This window comes from Quercus robur, chromosome 2 (genome assembly GCF_932294415.1).
Source record: "Quercus robur chromosome 2, dhQueRobu3.1, whole genome shotgun sequence".
Classification (NCBI taxonomy): Eukaryota; Viridiplantae; Streptophyta; class Magnoliopsida; order Fagales; family Fagaceae; genus Quercus; species Quercus robur.
Window position 1 is genome coordinate 31,980,988 of NC_065535.1, and position 21,598 is coordinate 32,002,585.

The following is a 21,598-nucleotide window of genomic DNA, read 5'->3' on the forward strand; positions in this document are numbered from 1 at the left end:
TTCATTTGACCTTAAATATTATGCCTTTGACCTGGAAATTGGTTTACATTTCTATTTTCACTTCAAACCATTTCCGAAGACGCGCAGAGAGAGAGAGAGAGAGTGAGCTAGATCACGCCCCACCCTAAACGCGCTGGCACCACCACCGAGATCGCACCCCAGCACCGGCACCGCCATCTAGATCATCACCACCCAAGACCGATCCACCCAAAACCGATCTCATCGGCACCAACGTTACCGATCTCATTTTCGTTCTCGTTCTCGTTCTCGACCCAAAGCTCATCGACGCCATCGATCTCGTCACCCATGACCGATCTCGCCGCCCATGACCCATGACCGATCTCTCCCTTTCCCTCAATTTTTGATCACTCTCTCTTCCTCCCTCTCTCAGTTTGACTGAATTGTGGAGTTCAACGAATGGTGTTGTTTTGATTTTTGTTTTTTTTAAGTTTATATATTAAAATTTTCTATTATAAAATTTGTTTAGTAGCTGAGAAAATGGGTGAGAAAATGTGAGAAACTAGTAGGAAAATAGCATTTTCAGAATGCAACCTAACACATGAAAATATTTTCTAGAACAATTTTCATAGTGCAGTCAAACACTTGAAAATATTTTCCTTCCCAAAAATATTTTACACCTAAAAATATTTTATACTCGGAAAATATTTTACATTCAACCAAACGCAACCATAGTGTAAAATAAATAATTTGATATTAGATGTTTAGAAAAATGAGTGTGTAAAAAAAAAAAAAAAAAGTAGGTTTTCATACTAAAATAAACAGAAACTTTCGCATGAGCTAATGCATATGCTCTATATTTATCCTCTAATAATTAAGGACAAAGTTTAGTAACAAACTTGGTTGTAATCTAAAACTACTATTCCACTCAATATATTTTTATTAGATGTGAATTTTGACAAATTTACAATTAAATTATATTTTATTTTTATATCTTTCACACTTGCAAAATTTCAAAAAGATTAGAAATCAATAGCTATATTATCAATCAAATATTTAAATTTAGAACTTTTGTAGTCTAAAATTATACATAAAAAATAAGTTTATAGATTGAAAAGTAAATAATATCTGACTGGCAAGAAATTTGTTATGTGCGTTAAGAACATAAAGAATACATAATTTGGCAGTTAAAATCTAAAAATGACAAAATTTAGCTACAAAATTAGTTGTAGTTTAAGGCTACAACCTTACTCAATAAAATAAATATTACTTCATATTTTGAAAATCTAACAATTGAATTGCATGCTCTTACGTCTTAATACACATATCAAATTTTGTGTTAATTAGATATTATTTACTATATAATCTATAAGTCTATATTTTATGCATAATTTTAAATTACAAAAACTTGCAATTTAAACAATTTATTGATGACATAGCTATTAATCTTTAATTTTCTAAAAATTTTGTAGGCACAGAGGATATAAGAAGAAGATGTAATTAAATGGTGAATTTGTCAAAATTCACCTTCAATAAAAATATATTAAGTAAGTTTTTAGTTTTAAGCTATAACTAATTTTGTAACTAAATTTTGTTCTTTTAAAAATATGTAGCTATATTCATTTTTTTAGTAGGAATTGTAGCCTTAGGCTATAATTAAGTTTGTAGCCAAACTTTGTTCAATAATTAATAAGCCTTTAAAAAAAAAAAATTATTGAATGCTCCCAAAACACGATAATGTGGTGCTCATTCTTGAATTTAATTAGTGGAATACATATGAGAAAATGAAGTACCATGGCACTATACTCTAAAAACACCTAATACTTACTCAATTATGTTATTACTATTATTATGTACATTGCTTTTAAGGTAACTCCATAGTATATTTCATAACTTATTATTCATCCTTTTTCTTTTTTCATATCATCATTTATCTTAATATTTTTGTAATTTAATTGGCACATTTTGATGTTCCCAATGAAGATGTAATTGGATTCAAATCCTCATTCTCACAACTATTAAAAATTATTTAAATAAACAATTATAAATTTCAATTTATTTATTTTAAAATAGACATATAAGATTTTAAAAACTCCACCATGAATTTAATTAATGGGATCGCCATTAATATGAGAGAAATGAGCACCACTTTATCGCACTTCAAAAGTATTTAATAATTACTCATATAAATAGCAAAAAAAATGGATTTTAATTTAGATTAGTAATGTGACCAAGTGCAATGTATAAATTAATTTAAAAATTAGATGTAAATTAAATATTTTATTCTTGGGAATATGTATATAGATTTTGTGCATTAGCATTAGCATTGGTGGGACAAATTGCCATATTGCCAAATTTAACAACCAATATAAGAAAAATAGGTTGCATCATTGGAGCTAAAGTTATAATTTTTGGCTCATGAGCTATAGTGCACAACTATCTTTGGTCGTGCACTGTAACTCAAATGTTATACTTAAAAAATATATTTTATTTATCCTCTTATTATTATAATGATTATTTTCTTTTGGTTGTGATTGTGGTTGTGGCTATGGTAAAATATATAAAGTAGATTTTTATGGTGTCAAAATTTTTTTGGCACCACTAATGATTTTATTTTTGGGTTTATTTATAGGGGGAGATTTGGGTCCAATATATCTATTATATTGGACCCTATGGAATAATGACAAGTGTCATAATCCCAATACATCTACTATCACTGGACTTTTTTTTTTTTTTTTTTTTTTTTTAATTTTATTGAGAAACCTGTCACTGGACTTAATCCCGAACATTTTTTATTTTTTTATTTTGGGAGTAGAAAGTAGAATTTGTAATTTAGGATACTATTTATTTCAATTTATCATGAGGTACTCGTGGCCCAGTATCTGGTGACAGTGGTGCCAACAAAACGTGGTTCCCTCCTTCGTTGTTTGTCTGGTTCTGATGTAAGTAGCGTGGATTCGCTGTAACCACTGCAGGGAATGTTGGAATTCATTCCTGCTTTGAAGGGGTGTACGTTTACACGTAGTTAGCCTATTAGAAGGTTTTAGAGAAAATCTAGTTATACAAACCACTTTTTTTTTTTTTTTTTTTTAATTCAATGGTTACAAGTTATGACGAGGGAGCCAAGATTTGAATCTTGAATGCTTTTATTAAAAATATCAAGAAGTGTCAATCAGTTGAGTTACAAGATTTTTGGCTAGATACATAACTTTTTTTGTGCCACAACTCCATTTGATATAACAGATTGTAAGTGGTGGTAAAAAAAGTGGTGAGTTTATATGAAAGTAATAGATAACTAGTAAGTAATTATCTGTCATATAAGATAGTTGTGATAAAAATTGTGATCTTAAAACTACTCTAGAGGCCAAAGAAATCATATTGATTAATCTTTTTTTTACAATGAAAAATGTTTACCATGAAAGTAACAAAAAACAAACCATTTATACTTTTTTTTTTCTCATTCTTGAAAACTCTTTAATGGTGTTTTCAAAACTGTTTTAAAAAATGGAAACCAAATATATCACGTTTCAAAGTTTTTTCTTATAATAGATTTGATAAGATTAATATATTGTTACTCATTTAAAATTATGTTAAAGCATCAATAAACATCTTTTTGGTTTGATTTAATCTTAGGTCTTTATTTGATGATAAGAAATTTTACTAAGTTTATAAAAATTTACTTATAAATTTTACGGTTTATTTTTCCACGCAGGACTAGAATAACTTTGAGTTTTCAATCTCAAAAATATTTGACGTCCACATTGAGCTAAAACCGGTGGGAATACTACTTATTAATTAGTACATGTTTAGTGCCTAGAATTATTAAGACAAGCACGCTCAATTTAAAAAGAAGCTTTTTTTTTTTTTTTCCTCAACTATATTGTGGTGACATAAACCATATAATTGTTAAAACTTTATTTATTTCATATATAACCATATTATTAGTAGAGGTAACCTAAAAAAAAGTTGGATATTTTAGAATTTTCCCATTAAGATATTTATGTTTGGGTCTGAATTGTTGTCAAAAGTTTGGAATTGTTGTACGGAGGATGTTTCAAATTCAATTGATGTGATTATCAGAATTTTTTTTTTTTTTTTTTTTTTTTTGGAGGAACTGATGTGATTATCAGATTTATTAAAGAAATAGAAACCAAACCATGTGCTTTTTGGGTCCTCTCAATGTCAAAACTCAAAACACATATCAAGTGGTCACGTTATATGCGACCTTTTAGGCATCTAAAGTCTAAACAAATAAGCAATGAATCACGTCACACTTGTATACTATACAAGAAAATAATTAAACAATAAAGTGATGAATTTATTTCCAATTCAGAATTTAACTAAGAGGCAGCAAACTAAATTAATAATAATTGATTTGTGAATAATCTAGTCATAATCAAGTTACATGTACCCTTCCTTCTCAAAAAAAAAAAAAAAAAAAAAAAAGTTACATGTACCCCAAAAGGTATTACGAAGTCAATGAGGGAAAGCTAAGGTTTTGTTTCTTTTTTCTTGGCAAGACAATTGAATTTTTATTTAAATTAAGCTATGATTTTTTTTTTTTTTTTTTTTTTTTGAGGAAAAACTAAGCTATGAATATGAATACAATGAGGTAAGCTAAGTTGCCACTATGTTTGTGTACTTTGCTGACCGACCTGTCTCATTGGGAAAAAAAATTAAGGGAAATTGAATGAATTAATTTACCATGCTAAATGAAAATGTCATTAACAGAAAATTATGAGGGTCATTCAAAGTTCAGAACATGATTCGTTCTATTATATGTAAAAATGAATGAATTAATCATGATTTACAATACTAAATGAAAATGTCATTAGCAAGAAATTATAATAGGGTCATTCAAAGTTCAAGATTCGTTCCATTATATATAATTGTATACATTATGTCATGTAATTTACAATTTTAAATGACATGACACTAGGTATATCTTTAAATCTATAATATGTTAATGTCGTGCTTCTACTTTTTCATTGTTGCATCAGTTCCTTAAGATCATCATAGCGGCTGCGGTGATAATCAATTAACAAACATAGCTGCCTAATGGCCTCCCTCTTCTCCTCCCCAAGACTAATCAACTCCTCATCTTTCTCTTTAATGTTCTTCTCCAATTTTCCCACCTTCTTTTCAAGTTGGCTTATGGCTGTCATCAAATTTAGCTTTTCCCCTCCTTCCTTGCTCAACTGTGCTTCCAATTTCCAAACCCTCTCTCTTAATATAAATTCTTGTTCCTCCTTGTTCTCAAGTTGAGCAGCCAAACAACTTTCATTATGCTTTAGTCTTTTGATTTCATTGTTTGTTACTGTGACCCAGTCCTTTGCAAACTGAAGCTCATTCAACATGTTGGTAATACGACTAACAACATTGCTGTTATTCTCCTCAATCTTCCTGACCTGTTCTGCTCCACACAATGCATTGTTTGTTGTTTCCAATGTATGACTCATTTTCCTTAGCTCAGCTTCATATGTTGCCACCTTTTCTTCAAGCATTCCAATTTCTTGTTCATATCTATTTTGTGTCATCCTGTAGCTATCTTTGTTTTCAGTGTGTAAGCGTTCAATGACCAGGACTCTTTGGTACAAGAGATGGATTTTATCATCAAGATTCTTGCAGAACGCTTCTGCCAATTCTTCCATCTTCCTTTCTGCAGCTTGTAGAAATAACCTGTTTTTTTGCAACCAAAATTTAGCTTTTCTATGCTCTCCATTAGTCTTGTTTATAGTGCTATTCTTCACAATTCTTTGCCCATCTGCAATCTTTCTTTTCAACTTGATGTTTTGACTTACTTGACTTGGCCTTTTGGATGATCCTTGTTTCTCTCTCTCAATTTGTGGCTCCAACTGGCTTTTCTTGTTCAACAAGGAATCCGAATCTTGTAGCATATTAACCTGTGCTAAGTTCATAACTTGAGTAGAAGCTTCGTTCTCTTTAATTTCATATTTCTTTTGAAGAGCAGAAAGCTTATCCTCCTTCTCTGTCAATGCTCTCTCTAGTTCAAGATTTCTAGCATGCAGCCCCTCCTTATCCTCCTCCAACTGATTTGTCTCGCAAACTTTACTCTTTATAAGCTCTTCCAATTCGTTTTTCTGGTTCTGTAGAGACTCCACTTCCAGTTCCAAGTCCTTCACCTGTATGCGAAAACCTTCTTTCTCATCCATCGTTCTCTTTTCAGCCATGCTCATTTTTGCTAATTCATCTTTCAGGGTTTCAATAACGACCGGGTATTTGGATGTTTCTTTGTTTTCTTTCTCCATTTGCTGATCTGATTCAGATTTCTGGTTGTGTAGGGTCTCCAATTCCATCTGCATTGCAGTGACCTGATCCATTAAGCCCTTGACTTGAGCCAATGCTCCATTTCTTTCGCATACCATTTTTTGATTCTTTTCTTCCAGTTCAGCTTTTTGAGCATGAAAAGAATTTGCTTCCTGTCGCAAATTGCTAGCCTGAGCCATTATGTCAGCAATTTTAGACATTGAATATTCCTCATTATCTTTGAGTTTCTCCTGGAGACTAGATACTTTGTAGTCTTTTTCTTTTAATGACAATTCAAGTTCTGAAATCCAGGCATGCAGCCCAGTATTTTTCTCCTTTTCTTGTTTAGCTTCAGTTGCTTTGCTTTCAATCTGTGCTTCCATATCTCTTTTCTGGCCACACAAGGATTTCACTTCAACTTTCAAGCCAGTTAACTGGCTCTTTAAATCCTTTATCCGAGCTGAGGCTTGATTCCCATGAATTTCACGTGCCTTTATAATAGCCAAAAGTTCCTTTTCTCTCTTATCCGCTTCAATCCTCTCATTTTTGTTGATAATTTCAGCTTCTTGAATCTTGCTAAAGGCGGCCATATAGTCTGAATTTAATGCTTCCTTTTCTTGACTTGTAGAGGCCAATTTATGCTTCAGATCAGTAATTTCGAATTCAGCTGTTTCAAGTTCTTTTCTAATTCTCTCCGGCTCCTCCTTATGCTCATTTTCTACTCTGCCATTGCTGCTGTCAAATTCCTCTGAGGAAAAATATTCCGAGTCTGAGCTTGAATTGGAGAAAGAAACTTCATTTTCATTTCGGCCACGACCAACGTTACCTGACTCTCTTCTCAGATGATCAAACATGGCATAGAGTGATTGGTACTGTGTGTAAAAGTCCTCAATGAGTCCGACAAGTTCTGACTCCTTTTTTGGGTCCTTACGCTTCCTACCTTTTCTCCCTCGATCTTCATTCTTGATAAGCTTCAAGATCCTTGTCATATGATTATCCATTTCTGCAAGTTAAGAGGAAAACGGCAACCAGAAACATTTGATGATGCTTAACTTCAAAAATAGAACTCTATAAATAGCTCACAAGCTCAAAATTTTCACATCACAAAGGTGCAAAATGATAGAAATAGAGTTGGGACAATGAGACATATCCTTTGCGTTTATGGTACCAAGGTTACTACTCACTACTCAGGCAAAATAATAGTAATGGGGCAGCAATCAACTAAAATGCCCCAGTTGGTTGAAGTTAAGCATAATGTCATGTGTCTCATTAAAATGCATGCTTTGCTCGCCGTACTTTTCTCTACATAACTGCAAACAGAAATTCAAAGTTATAGTTTGTATGGAAGAGTGAGTTGCACCTGTTTTGTTCTTAGATATTTGTTCTGTGTTTTCAAGATCCATGCGGCCTGCAAAGGATTTTCCTTTACTCCCCCAACCCAACCGATGCATTATCATTTCTAGTTTAGACATTTTAGCAGACTTCCACATAGAAGTGTACTTGTCAAGACAACGCATTTTCCTTCCTCAGCACCAAAGACCTGCGATCTAGAAGGGGAAAAAAAAAAGCATTAAAATTAATTATGTTTTTTTAGGATTCAGACATGGGAACTGAAACGTGCACACTTCATTGAACCATTTGATTAGTCTGCAAAACACCTACTGCTTGCCTAATATTAATTTATTTGATTTTATTTTTAACCCAGCAACAAATGCAGGGAATGGACAAACAGGCTGACATTAGAATTATCAAATTTAGCACTACAAGCTGGCAAAGAAATAATCAAGCAAGAACAGTCCAAGAACATGTTAACTAAAAATAAATTAGTAAAGTTCATTAAGAGGAAAGCTGGCATGCCCGTCTGTAATCGTGATTTGTAATTAGCGAACAGTTACAATTCTCTACCATGTCAAAATGCACTACTGAAGTCCCAAGCAATAAGTCCTGTCTTGATTTTTTTTTTTTTTTTGGGAAAGTCTGTCATGATATCATTTTACAAAATTCCTAGCATCAATATGTTAGAAAGGTTCTACGTACAAAAGGATTTGATTGGAATTGGATAAGGGCCAAATTATTTGTTGAATATAGAACCCAAAGAAAAAGGATAAAGCTAAATGTGATTGTTCCCTGGATACACTGAGGCTTGAGAAAAAGGATAAGATAAAATTTACTATTAAGAAGGGAGGTTCAAAGCTTTTTGAATGATATAAAATTACAGCTTAAATTGGTGATCTATATGCCATTTCAGTGGAACACTTAAACTCAATGATAAGCACTATACACCACCTTGGGAAAGTTCCAAACTTCTTAACTACAATTAACAATTATTCCAATAAAGATCAAGGAAAAAAAAAGGAGACATAAGCAAACATATGGTCAAACACAGAGTAAAGCAGGACTAGCAACCTGAAAGCTTATTCATTCCAGTTAATTCCATGGAGCCCAACATTCCCATTGAGGTCTAAACTTTCATAAGCTTGGGCCCCATGGTTTGTCTCTCTTGACTAAGTAAAACTAAATTTTCATATGGGAAACAAAGAAATTGTAAGAAGGAATCTACACTGTTACGTGGAGAAAAGTCAAGAAAAGGAAGGCCATAATAGAATCTGTCATAAAACATGTCATTCACAAGAAACACTTTTTGCTGCTCTCACCAATAATGATTAAATGAACAAAATCATTATATCGCATGGGATTCTTCATGTGACTTGAACCATTCAGTTCATGAATCTAAGGTAAAAATTAAAACAAGAAGTTTGAACATATATATCCATTAATGGCAAAGTCACATTAAAAAGCCATATATAGCAAATGAAACTGCAAAACCAAAAATGCACTAGGGTATTAAATGAAAATAGGAGCTAAACATCACCAAAAAAAAAAGGCTAAATCACAAACAAAACTGGTTTTTAAAAGTATTACATGGTGACAAGAAATTAAAAGAATAAGAACTGGAAATTTATATACTAATATATATATGTTGAAGATTGTTTGGTAATAACAAATATAATTTTGACAACATAGGAATGAGGAACACCTAACATTGACAAGAAACTAAAAAAAAACCATATAACTAGAAATTTGTATACAAATGTGATTTTGACAATGTAGGCCCACCAAATTAACATATGTCCATTGGTTGAAATTCCTTTCCTCTCCATATGCAAGAGGTTTCATATGTCAACTTCAATATAAGATAATAGAACCCCCTGATTCACGACAATTTCTTTAACTAATTCCAAATTTTCTTTTCTTTTTTTTTTCCCTTTTGCTTTTTCGTTTTTTAGTGTTAGCCATCAATTCTTATCGAGGTGTCCATTGGCAGCTTCTCTAAACATTATCTATTGTGCGTTACACTTTGTAATTGATGGCTAATTGATAGCTTACATTTTCTCTTTTTTTTTTTTTTTTTTTTCTTTGATTATCCACATATGGCTGCTTACCGCCTCTCACGATGAAACTGCAATCATCAAGTGGTGTTTTAGTGTGATAATAAAGAGCAATCATCACATCTCATTTTAAATAGCAATCAATTTTGAATATTTGACCCATTTTATTAAGAAATTTTTTAATAGAAACTAGATCCTGGGTTTACATTTTTGTTACACAATTAAAAGGTGATCCACAGGATGATTTTTTTTTTTTTTTTTTTATCTAAAATTGATTGGTTGAAAAATAGAATCAAAGTTAATCTCCTAGCATTTATAAACAAATAAACAAACAAATGCACCATCGAAGTCTTTTAATTTAATGTTCAAGCTTAGGTTTCTGGGAGATAAGACAGTTTGAGAAAAACTGTAAAAATTCAAAAGTTTCCAATAATGTTATGAAAAAAATTCTAAAAACGAAAGTTCAATAAAGCACGAAAAAATTTTATGCTTAAAAAAAGAGCATAAAATTCTTAAAAAGCATGAAATTCTAAAAAAAATCATATGAAATTCTAAAAAAGCATTTAACCATACAAAGTGGTATATACCAATTAGTAAAAAGTAAATAAATGAGATTAAAAAAATCACCTCAGATTTGAACATAAAACTGTCCCCCCAAGAGATCTGAATTCTGAATCCAATAGAAATAGAATAAACGAAATAAGAAATAAAAATCTTTTTAATTAATTATAAAACTTATACTTTGTTGTCCTTATCTGCAGAAGAAAATTTTGGCGCTTCTTAAGATAAATTACCCTTTGATTTGGCATTATTTACTCCAAAAACCACTGAATCGGTCAGAATCTCAATTTCTCGCCAACTCGGGAGCAAAAAAACGCGATATGCTGAGATGAAATTATTAGATACTTGTTTTTGTATGATCATGTGTTGCCACGTGAGCTATTTCCCACGTTTTGTCTGTTACCTGTGTACTGGATTTTGTTGGGAAATTATCGGGTGTGATAAGTGCAGGAAATGGAGGTTGTGTCCTGGCCAGGTTGTACCTTTGCAACTTAAACCATTTCTAATCAAGAGTTGAGACAGTGAAATTCAAACATATGGTTGCAACTTGCACTGATCGTTGAAGTACATGCAATATTAGTTCTTCAGGACAATTAAATTTAATGGAACTGTGTTTGAATTTTATTAAGAATCCTAATGTATTGCACATAAGAAACTTTATCCGAAATTATTGGGAGATATACTCACATAAAAGTTTTGAATTTTACAATATGTATATGTATGTAATGTATCTCAATAATAGTGTATGTTTATTTATGGATTGTGTACGAGCATAAATCTCAACTCAGTAACTAATGATACTAAGCAAGATATATGTTACAACTAATTTGTGTTATGGATTGATATTGATCCACAACAATTGTACGAGCATAAACCTCAACTTAGTAATTAATGATACTAAGCAAGATATATGTTACAACTAATTTGTGTTATGAGTCGATATTAATCCACAGTAGGAAATTTGGACACGAACACGTGAATTGTAAGGTGCTTACAATATATCGAAATGCTCTCTTCTTTATTTACTTTTGTATGTTTGTATTACAAGTGAAGATGATAAAATATAGAGCCTGATGGGCCTACCTTAATGGGCTTGACGGATCGGAACTGCTGGGCCTGTGTAAAGATGATCCCATGCGCTTTGAAGGCCCATCGCTAACAGACATAGTAAGGGCCCATGATCCGAAGTCCCTATGGCCTAGAAAAGCCCTAAGATCCAAAAATGGAAATCCTTGTTCACCACGCTTAGAAGAATTTGTATTAGAGTCCCACATTGAAAAGATTTGGAAACCAAGAAGAAAAGCCAACTCTCTACCACTATAAAAGACCTAACACCCTCGCAAATCGAGGTACGTTTTAATTGACCCTCTCTAACGCTCTAAAGTGGGGAGAAGAATTCTTACTTGACCTTCGGAGAGTGTTTCTTCGGCACCACACCGGTGCTCTCTAAAGGTTTTCTTTCGATTGCTTCTATTGTGCAGGTTCGCTTCGAGTCGCGAGTACGGTGTGACCTATTGGTGATAATTTTCGTCGTCATCAGTTGGCGCCGTCTGTGGGAAACGTAGCACACTATCGCTTCCTAGACAAAAGAGTTACATGGTACTCACACGCTCGATGGCAACCACTAACGACGTTCAAGAAGAGGAAGCCCCTACGACTGCCCTTGAGAGATAGGTCAGGACGCTCGCCGCGGCCGTGGAGTGCCTCACCAAACAAAACCACGACCTAGAAGAGCAGCTGAACCAAAAGAGTGCGGTGGTCAATAACCAAGGAGCGGATCAAGAAGGGACCAGTGCTGAAAGGAGAAATCATGACGGACCACAGGAAAGTAACGCCCCGAGCAGACCAGTGCGACGGGACACTAGCATCCCTTCAGTGACGGATACGGCTCCACAACCCATCATCGTGGAGATGCAGGCGATGAAGGAACAGATGGAAGTACTGATGAACGCTCTCAAGGGGCGAGTGTCCAGTGATCTTGACGACCTTGTCAACCGGACTGACTCGCCATTTACGACAACCGTCAATTCCTTCCCCCTGCCGAGTAAGTTCTGCATGCCAAGTATGGATAGTTATGACGGAATCAAGGACCCTCTAGATCACCTAGAGACCTTCAAGACCCTGATGCACCTTCAGGGAGTGGCAGATGCGATTATGTGCAGGGCATTTCCTACGACCCTAAAGGGCGCAGCAAGGATTTGGTTCAGCCGGCTAGCACCAAACTCCATCAGCACCTTCAAGGAACTAAGCGCTCAATTTACTACGCACTTCATCGGAGGACATCAGTATAAAAAATCCACGGCTTGTTTAATGAATATCAAGCAGCGAGAGGAGGAGACGTTACGGGCCTACATATCACGCTTCAATAAAGAAGCGCTCTCGATCGACGAAGCCGACGATAAGATATTGGTGGCAGCGTTCATGAACAGGCTGAAGGGGGGTAAGTTTTTGTTCTCCCTATACAAAAACGACCCAAAGACCATGTCAGAGGTGCTTTACAGGGCCACCAAGTATATGAACGCTAAAGACGCACTATTAGCCCGAGAAGATAGACCCAAGAAGAGAGACAGACAAGAGGATCCCCGACAGGACCAGGGGCGGAAGAAAGGAAGGATGGGAGACCGGAGGGAGGAGAGACGTCCAAAACCCATGGGCGGAAGGTTCACAAGTTTCATCCCGTTGACCGCTCCGATAGACCAAGTCCTAATGCAGATTAAGGACGAAGGATCCCTAACGTTTCCGGGAAAGCTGAAGAGTGATCCCAACAAAAGGTCCAGAGACAAATATTGCCGCTTCCACCGTGACCATGGTCACGACACGGCCAATTGCTACGACTTGAAGCAACAAATCGAAGCCCTTATCCGACAAGGGAAGCTGAAGAAGTTCGTCAGCAAGGAGAGAACGGATCAACCCCCACAAGAACAACACCCCCGTCGAGAAAACGAGCGACCAAGGCCCCCATTAGGGGACATAAGGATGATAATCAAAGGAACAACTGCGGCCGGATCGTCAAAAAAGGCTCGCAAAACATACCTTCGGATGGTACAGAATGTCCAGTTGGCGGGTACAGTGCCAAAGATGGCAAGAAGGGAAAGCCCCATTATCGGGTTCTCGGAAGAGGATGCACGGCGCCTACACCATCCACACGACGATGCCCTCGTCGTCAGCATGCGGGCAGGCGACTACAATATGCACCAAGTGTTGGTCGACAACGGCAGCTCGGCCGATATCTTGTACTGTCCGGCGTTCCAGCAAATGAGGATTGATAGGGAGCAGCTAATACCGACAAACGCCCCGCTCGTTGGTTTCGGAGGGAGTAGGGTATTCCCTTTGGGCGCGGTCACGTTATCAGTGACGGTAGGAGATTACCCCCAACAAATCACCAAGGACGTAACATTCTTAGTGGTCGATTGCTCGTCCGCCTACAATGCTATTATTGGACGACCCACGCTCAACTCGTGGAAGGCGGCAACATCAACTTACCACCTAATGATCAAGTTCCCAACGGAGTATGGCATAGGAGAGCTACGCGGAAGTCAAGTTGCCGCACGAGAATGCTACGTAGCTATGATGGAGATGGAAGACCAAATCCAGGCCTTGAATATAGAAGAGCACCGAACGATGGCAGAACCCACAGAGAAGCTAGAGGAGATAACTCTCGACAGTTCCAACCCGGACAGAACAACCAAGATCGGAATGCTTGCCAAACCCGCAATCCGTCAAGAGCTCGTAGCTTTCTTGAGGAGCAATAAGGATGTGTTCGCTTGGAGTCATGACGATATGCCAGGAATCGATCCCTCGGTCATGGTACATAAATTGAATGTATTGCCTTCATTTCCAGCCGTCCGACAAAAGAAGAGAGCGTTCTCGCCGAAACGAGACCAGGCGATAGCGGAAGAGGTCCGCAAACTCCAAGAGGCAAGCTTCATCAGGGAAGTCTACTATCCCGATTGGCTGGCGAATGTGGTAATGGTGAAGAAGACGAGCGGTAAGTGTCGGATGTGCGTGGATTTCACCGATCTTAACAAAGCATGCCCCAAAGATAGCTATTCCCTTCCAAGGGTCGACGTCCTGGTAGACTCGACGGCTCAACACCAATTACTAAGCTTCATGGACGCTTTCTCGGGTTACAACCAGATCCGCATGCACGAGGCCGATCAGGAAAAGACTTCGTTCGTAACCAGTCAAGGACTCTTCTGTTACAAGGTAATGCCATTCGGCCTGAAGAATGCGGGAGCAACATACCAAAGGCTAATGAACAAGATGTTCGCACAGCAAATCGGGAGGAATGTACAAGTCTATGTCGATGACATGCTGGTGAAAAGTCGGAAGGAGGAAGACCACCTAGAAGATCTTAAGGAAACATTCGGTACGCTTCGATCCTACAACATAAAGCTCAATCCGGGAAAGTGCGCATTCGGCGTAACGGCAGGCAAATTCCTAGGATTCATGGTATCCCAGAGGGGGATTGAGGCTAACCCGGACAAAATCCGAGCCATAGTAGAGATGGCCCCACCGCGAAATGTGAAGGAGATACAAAGCCTTAACGGCAAGATAGCGGCATTAAATAGATTCGTGTCGAGAGCCACGGACAAGTGTTTGCCCTTCTTTCGCACGTTAAAGAAGTCTTTCGAGTGGACGGACGAGTGTCAGCGAGCATTCGAGGAATTAAAAGCATACCTATCCTCACCGCCCCTATTGAGTCCCTCGCAACCTGGTGAAGAACTTTTCCTTTACTTGGCTGTCTCCTCTGTGGCAGTAAGCGCGGCCTTAATTAGAGAAAAGGATAATGCACAGAAGCCTGTATACTACACCAGCCGGGCGTTTCGCGGTGCCGAAGAAAGATACCAGCCTATGGAGAAACTCGCTTTTGCATTGGTCACGGCGGCTCGCAAGCTCAAGCCCTACTTTCAAGCCCATACCGTGAACGTAATGACCGACAAGCCCTTGCGAAAGGCACTGAGTAACCCTGAAGCCGCAGGTCGACTAGCGCTGTGGGCAATAGAATTGAGTGAGTTTGATATCAAGTACCGTCCACGTGCGGCCATTAAAGGACAAGCTGTAGCCGACTTCATAGCGGAGTTTACGCGGGACGAGGACAAGGGGGCAGAAGAATTCCCCCAGTGGAGCATATATACCGACGGATCATCCAATCGGTGAGCCGGAGGGGCCGACATAGTATTGCTGTCACCTGAAGGAGACAAGATTGAATGTATGGTCCGTCTCGACTTCCCCACCACCAACAATGAAGCGGAATACGAAGCCGTGGCGGCAGGACTCGACCTAGCCAAAGCCGCCGGAGCTGAAAATGTGGTCGTTTACTGCGACTCTCAAGTCGTGACCAATCAAGTAAACGGAGATTATGAATGCAAGGGGGAAAGGTTGAAGAGATACCTTGATCAAGTAAGGGTGAGAGTCGACGGACTAAAAGCAATGGTCGTCCAAATCCCCAGGGGAGAAAATGAGCTCGCCGATCGGCTAGCCAAAGCCGCTTCAGCAGAACATATGGTGACACCGGGTAATGTACTTTCTTTTGTTCAACTTTTTCCACTAATAGACCCCGACAACATGCAGGAGATACGCTCCGAAAGAAACTGGACTACACAGATAACTTCATACTTAAAGGACGGGTTACTGCCAGAAGAAAAGGAGGCAGCAAGAAAGCTAAAAGTCCAAGCGGCAAGGTTCGTCTTAATAAAAAACATCCTTTACAAGAGAGGTTTCTCCCATCCTTATCTAAGATGCCTGGGGGCTGAAGAGGCAGACTACGTAATGAGGGAAGTACACGAAGGGATATGCGGGAACCATTCTGGATCGCGGTCGTTAGTGCGCAAACTGGTACGAGCTGGGTATTACTGGCCAACCATGCAGAAGGATGCCGAGTCTTACGTTAAAAGCTGCGACAAATGCCAGAGGTTCAGCAATTTTATCGGACAACCAGCTGAGGAGCTAACCCCTATAACGGCTTCATGGCCGTTCGCTCAGTGGGGACTAGATATCATGGGACCTTTCCCAACGGCGGTAAGGCAGCTAAAGTTCTTGGTAGTGGGTATTGACTACTTCACAAAATGGGTAGAAGCGGAAGCCTTGGCCACCATTACAGAAAACAACATTAGAAGTTTTGTCTGGCAGTGCATCGTATGCAGGTTTAGTATTCCTAGAGTTCTTGTCTCAGATAACGGGAGGCAATTTGACAACGGCCACTTCCGGGATTTTTGCACATAGCTAGGAATAAAAAATCACTACTCATCACCCGCCCATCCTCAGGTTAATGGCCAGGTCGAAGTCACGAACCGATCCCTGTTAAAGATTATCAAGACTCGGTTCGAGGGGGCAAAGGGCATATGGCCCGAAGAATTGCCGAGCATACTGTGGGCATACAGGACAACGGCGAGGACTCCGACAGGAGAGACGCCATTTCGACTGACATACGGGAGCGAGGCGGTCATCCCAGCAAAAGTTGGGCTCACAAGTTACAGGGTTCACAACCATAACGAGTGCAGGAATGACGAATCCATGAGGCTACAGCTGGACCTGATAGATGAGGTTAGGTCGGCGGCGGAGCAAAGGATCGCTAGATACCAGGATTGCATGACCAGACATTACAACTCCCAGGTCCGACACAGAAACTTCCAAGTAGGAGACCTCGTACTCAGGAGGGTCATGGGTGCAACTAGAGACCCTACACAGGGAAAACTCGGCCCCAACTGGGAAGGACCTTATAGAGTTACATCATGGAAAAGGAAAGGAACATACCACCTGGAGACAACAGATGGAGAGAAGCTACCGCATCCATGGAATGCCGAGCCTTTGAGGAAATACTACCAGTAATAGTGACACAGCGAACGGCAACCAGTTTTTTTTAAGCTTTTTATAAGTTTTTCTTTTAACTGTCTTTTTGGCTACAATCTTGTCATGCCTTTTTTAAGCCTAAAGGGGGCAGGCACTTTTTCCTTTGCGCATTTCTATAATCAGATACGATTTTGATCTTCTACTTGGATGTCATTACAATTGTCTACAAAATTAACGAAAACTAAATAAAGTCCACAAGATGGACGGATCATCCTACAGGGATGATAACATCCTACAGGGATGATAACTTCAAAAGTCCACAAGATGGACGGATACAAATGCAGTCCACAAGGTGGACGGATCATCCTACAAGGACGATCACTATCAGTCCACAAAATGGACGGGCACAAAATGCAGTCCACAAGATGAACGGATCATCCTACAGGGCTGATAACTTAAAAAGTCCACAAGATGGACGGACACAAAATGCAGTCCACAAGATGGACGATCATCCTACAGAGATCCACAAGATGGACGGATACAAATGCAGTCCACAAGGTGGACGGATCATCCTACAAGGACGATCACTGTCAGTCCACAAAATGGACGGGCACAAAATGCAGTCCACAAGATGGACGGATCATCCTACAGGGATGATAACATCCTACAGGGATGATAACTTAAAAAGTCCACAAGATGGACGGACACAAAATGCATTCCACAAGATGGACGGATCATCCTACAGAGATCCACAAGATGGACGGATACAAATGAAGTCCACAAGATGGACGGATCACTGTAAGTCCATAAAATGGACGGACACAAAATAAAGTCCACAAGATGGACGGATCATCCTACAGGGATGATAACATCCTACAGGGATGATAACTTAAGTCCACAAGATGGACGGATACAAATGAAGTCCACAGGGGACGGATCACCAACAGCGTGAAAGAACTATCCACAAAGTGGACGGATCACCTAAACGGTGTTATAATTTTATCCACAAAATGGACGAATCATCAAAACAGTGAAAATGATTACCAGTCCACAAAGTGGACGGATCATTAACAAGATATAAAACTGTCCACACAGTGGACGGATCACCAAAAGGGTGAACAAAATTACAAGTCCAAGAATGGACAGATAACAGGATGCTGAAAAGTTGGTGGACTGTCCACGAGGCCGGACAACGAATCGTCCAAATGGACGGATCAATCAACACAAAATAATAAGTCTGCAATGTGGACGGAGTATAACGGATAAACAAATATTCTCTTGAAAATCCTTCCTCAAGGAGGAGGACGGACTTTTAAACAAGTTCCAAACAATAATAGAAAGCATATAAGCATTAATAAGCCAAAAGCCCAGAAGGCAAGTGTTTAATACAATTAAAGAGGACGGATTGTTCTGAAAAGTAAATTAATAAACCAAAAAAAAAAAAAAAAAAAGAAGACGGATTGTTCTCAAAATAAATTACATAGAGATTAATCCACTTTCTTTGGCTCAGCAACTTGAATATCCTTCGACAGGACGGATTCTCCGTCGCCCTGAACAGCGTCTTCGCCCAAAAGGTCCTCCATATTTTCAGAAGCGACGGGGAGGGCAGAAGTCTGGCCTTGGTCGTCAACTTTGACCATTGACAAATCCAGCTCGGGGTAGGCCTTCTTGACCTGACGGAGAGAGTCGTCGAAGCCTTGAAGGAAAGAGTCCGCCAGCTCGCCCAACAAGGAGTCCGAGTCGCGGTACTCCTTGACGGCTACCTCTTTCACATGACGGATCTCTTCCTTCAGTTCTTTAATCTCCGCCTCCTTCTTCTCTATAACCGTCAACGCTTCGACCGTCTTCTCCTCCAGCTCTTTCCTTGCCTTCTCAGAAAGCTCCAGCTTCTTCTCCATATTGGACCTCCATTTATGGAGTTGACCAAGCTCTTCCTCCGTCTGCTCCGCCTTTGCACGCACCCGGTCCAAAGTACTCTCACGATTGAGACACCGGTCCAGTAATCCCTTCATCATGACCAAGGACTGCAAACAAGAAAAGAGCCCGTCACATAATGTACTAAACAACGAAAAAGAGAAACAAACATATTTGACGGACATAACCCACCTGAGCAACGGCAAAGAGGCCCGTCTCCCCCATGGCCTCCGTCGAGTGGTTTCCAAGATCCTCATAGTCTTCCGCCGTGATAATAGATGACAGCTTCTCCAATGCATACTTGGAGTCGTCACGGAAGAGGGAAGGAGGTTTCTCTTGCTTAGAGTCTGGGGCCATCATGAATCCTTTTCCCGTCCCATGCTTGGCTGGGGTGACGGTCTTGGTACCCTCAGCCATCAAACCAACCACAGGTTCAAGAGAGACCTTTGGTTGCTTAAACGGATGGTCAGATTTTGATGTCGGTTTCCTCTTCGGGGCTGAAGCCGACACCCTAGGTACCACCTCGCCGGATTCCTTCTTCTTGACGGCTTGAGATTTAATTAAAGCTCTCCTTTTTGCGTCTTCCATCTCTGCAAATAATGACGGATGAAATTAAAACTAAGTAAAGTCAATTAAATGGCAAAGTAAAGTCGACGGGCTTACGTCTATGAACTCGCTCGTTGTATCTAATAGCCTCTTGGGTGGGCTCAGGACCGTCGCAGTACCAATGTATGGTCTTCGGGTTCACCAACTTAGCCCAAGTCCTTTCCTCCGGCTTAGTTTTTCTGCAAATCTTTTCAAGGAAACTAAATTCCTCAAGGCTAACTTGCGGGCGCCGTCTACCTGCAGAGAGACGATCAAGATATACACATAAAAATGGACGGATATGAAAATCATTACAAAATTAAGACGGGTGCATACACGATTGATTTATCACTGCCCAGGTTGTGTCGACGAGCATGTACTCCGTCTCCCCTGGACGGCTCATCCATCTGTCACCCTCCAGGAAGAAGTAACGACTCTTCCAGTCTCTATTTGAGTCTGGGGTCTCAAATATCACCTTCAACAAGGGGCTCCGACTAGCAAAACTATACATCCCCCTTGATCCAGAAATCTCGTCTGGACGGTAACAGTGAAGAAATTCACGGACCGTCAGTCTCCTTTCTCCATTCGACATTGCACCATAAAGAATCTCCATAGCTATGAAGACCCTCCAGGCGTTAGGAGATATCTGGGTGACGGACAACCCCAGATAGTGTAAAAGTTCCCTATGAAGTGTAGAGAGCGGGAATCGAAGTCCAGCCTTCAACACCTGCTCGTATACTCCGACACCGTCTACCCCTTCATAGTAACATTTCTCCGACACATAGGACAGACGGATGGAAACGTAGTTCGGGATTTGGAAGTTGGTTCTAAAAGTGCTGAAATGTTTCTCCCTGATGACGGATGTGAACCTATGCACTGTCCACTCTGGCAACATGATGAACTGCCTTAGTCTATCAGCACTTACAACGGACTCCAGTGCTTGATTCCCGTCGTCATCAAAACCCTCTATTTCAACTATCTCCATATCCTCATTTGTTGAGAATGAAGAGGAGGCAGACGGACTCCTATCTTCGCCGGGGCTCTCTTGGTCTTTATGACCGGACGGGTATACATCCTCGTATTCCGTCCCGTCACGAACCACCGACTAGTTACTTGACGCACTAGACATTTCCTACAATTGACGATGAAACCTAAGACTGACGGGTTTGAAAGTATTGACGGGTATAGTAAGCCTAACAACAATGCAAGGACGGAAATGTAACTTGATTATGGTATTAAAGTACTTACCACACTTAGCAGAGGATGGGTGACGGTTGGTGTAATCGGTAGATGCTCGTCCTCGACGGATTTCTCTGACAAGGTTGACGGCTTCGCTCTGACAAACGATTTCTGATTGAAAATTGTAAAAATGAGAGAGTGAGGTGCCTTATATATATAGGAGATGCACGGAAGACGAAGCGACGCTTCGATCCTATACAACGGCCATTCAGAGATTGACACGTGGCATGCTCAATAAATGTTGACAACCTGTCAGTACGCATCAACAGATTTGTACCCATCGTGTAACCGTCAACTTTATGAATCTTCCTCTGACGGGTTGATCCATCTGGAACCGTCATCCTATCTTGCATAAATCCGTCCACCAGTTGTGACTATAAACTTAAAACCTTCTTTTTGTCTCACGGAGCTTATTCCGTCATAAAACACCCGTCATACCCATACGTTAGGATCGTCACCCCATTGATCCTTTGACCTAAAAGCTGACGGACCATTGGGGTGAAGGGGGCAACTGAAGATGATAAAATATAGAGCCTGATGGGCCTACCTTAATGGGCTTGACGGATCGGAACTGCTGGGCCTGTGTAAAGATGATCCCATGCGCTTTGAAGGCCCATCGCTGACAGACATAGTAAGGGCCCATGATCCGAAGTCCCTATCGCCTAGAAAAGCCTTAAGATCCAAAAATGGAAATCCTTGTTCACCACGCTCAGAAGAATTTGTATTAGAGTCCCACATTGAAAAGATTTGGAAACCAAGAAGAAAAGCCAACTCTCTACCACTATAAAAGACCTAACACCCTCGCAAATCGAGGTACGTTTTAATTGACCCTCTCAAACGCTCTAAAGTGGGGAGAAGAATTCTAACTTGACCTTCGGAGAGTGTTTGGCTGG

General features: G+C 39.5%; 2 protein-coding genes across 2 annotated transcripts; both read right to left on the bottom strand.

Annotated features, from left to right (window-relative positions):
- Window positions 1-4,943: 4,943 nt before the first annotated feature.
- Window positions 4,944-7,226, bottom strand: LOC126697623 (COP1-interactive protein 1-like). Its single transcript, XM_050394699.1, has one exon. The coding sequence runs from the start codon at window positions 7,224-7,226 to the stop codon at window positions 4,944-4,946; it is 2,283 nt and encodes a 760-aa protein (XP_050250656.1).
- An 11,228-nt stretch (window positions 7,227-18,454) lies between these two features.
- On the bottom strand, window positions 18,455-19,469 carry LOC126697634 (uncharacterized). The gene is made up of 2 exons (XM_050394705.1): window positions 19,074-19,469; window positions 18,455-18,991 (listed from the first exon to the last, which is right to left on the bottom strand). The coding sequence occupies exons 1-2, from the start codon at window positions 19,467-19,469 to the stop codon at window positions 18,455-18,457; spliced, it is 933 nt and encodes a 310-aa protein (XP_050250662.1).
- Between the last annotated feature and the right edge of the window lie 2,129 nt (window positions 19,470-21,598).

What these genes read in the sequence shown, in the direction of transcription:
- LOC126697623 (XM_050394699.1), bottom strand. Translation starts at nt 7,226, where the DNA reads ATGGATAATCATATGACAAGGATCTTGAAGCTTATCAAGAATGAAGAT.
- LOC126697634 (XM_050394705.1), bottom strand. Translation starts at nt 19,469, where the DNA reads ATGGAAGACGCAAAAAGGAGAGCTTTAATTAAATCTCAAGCCGTCAAG. An exon ending in GCCTCTTTGCCGTTGCTCAG is followed by an intron (nt 18,992 to 19,073) that starts GTGGGTTATGTC and finishes TCTTGTTTGCAG; the next exon opens with TCCTTGGTCATGATGAAGGG.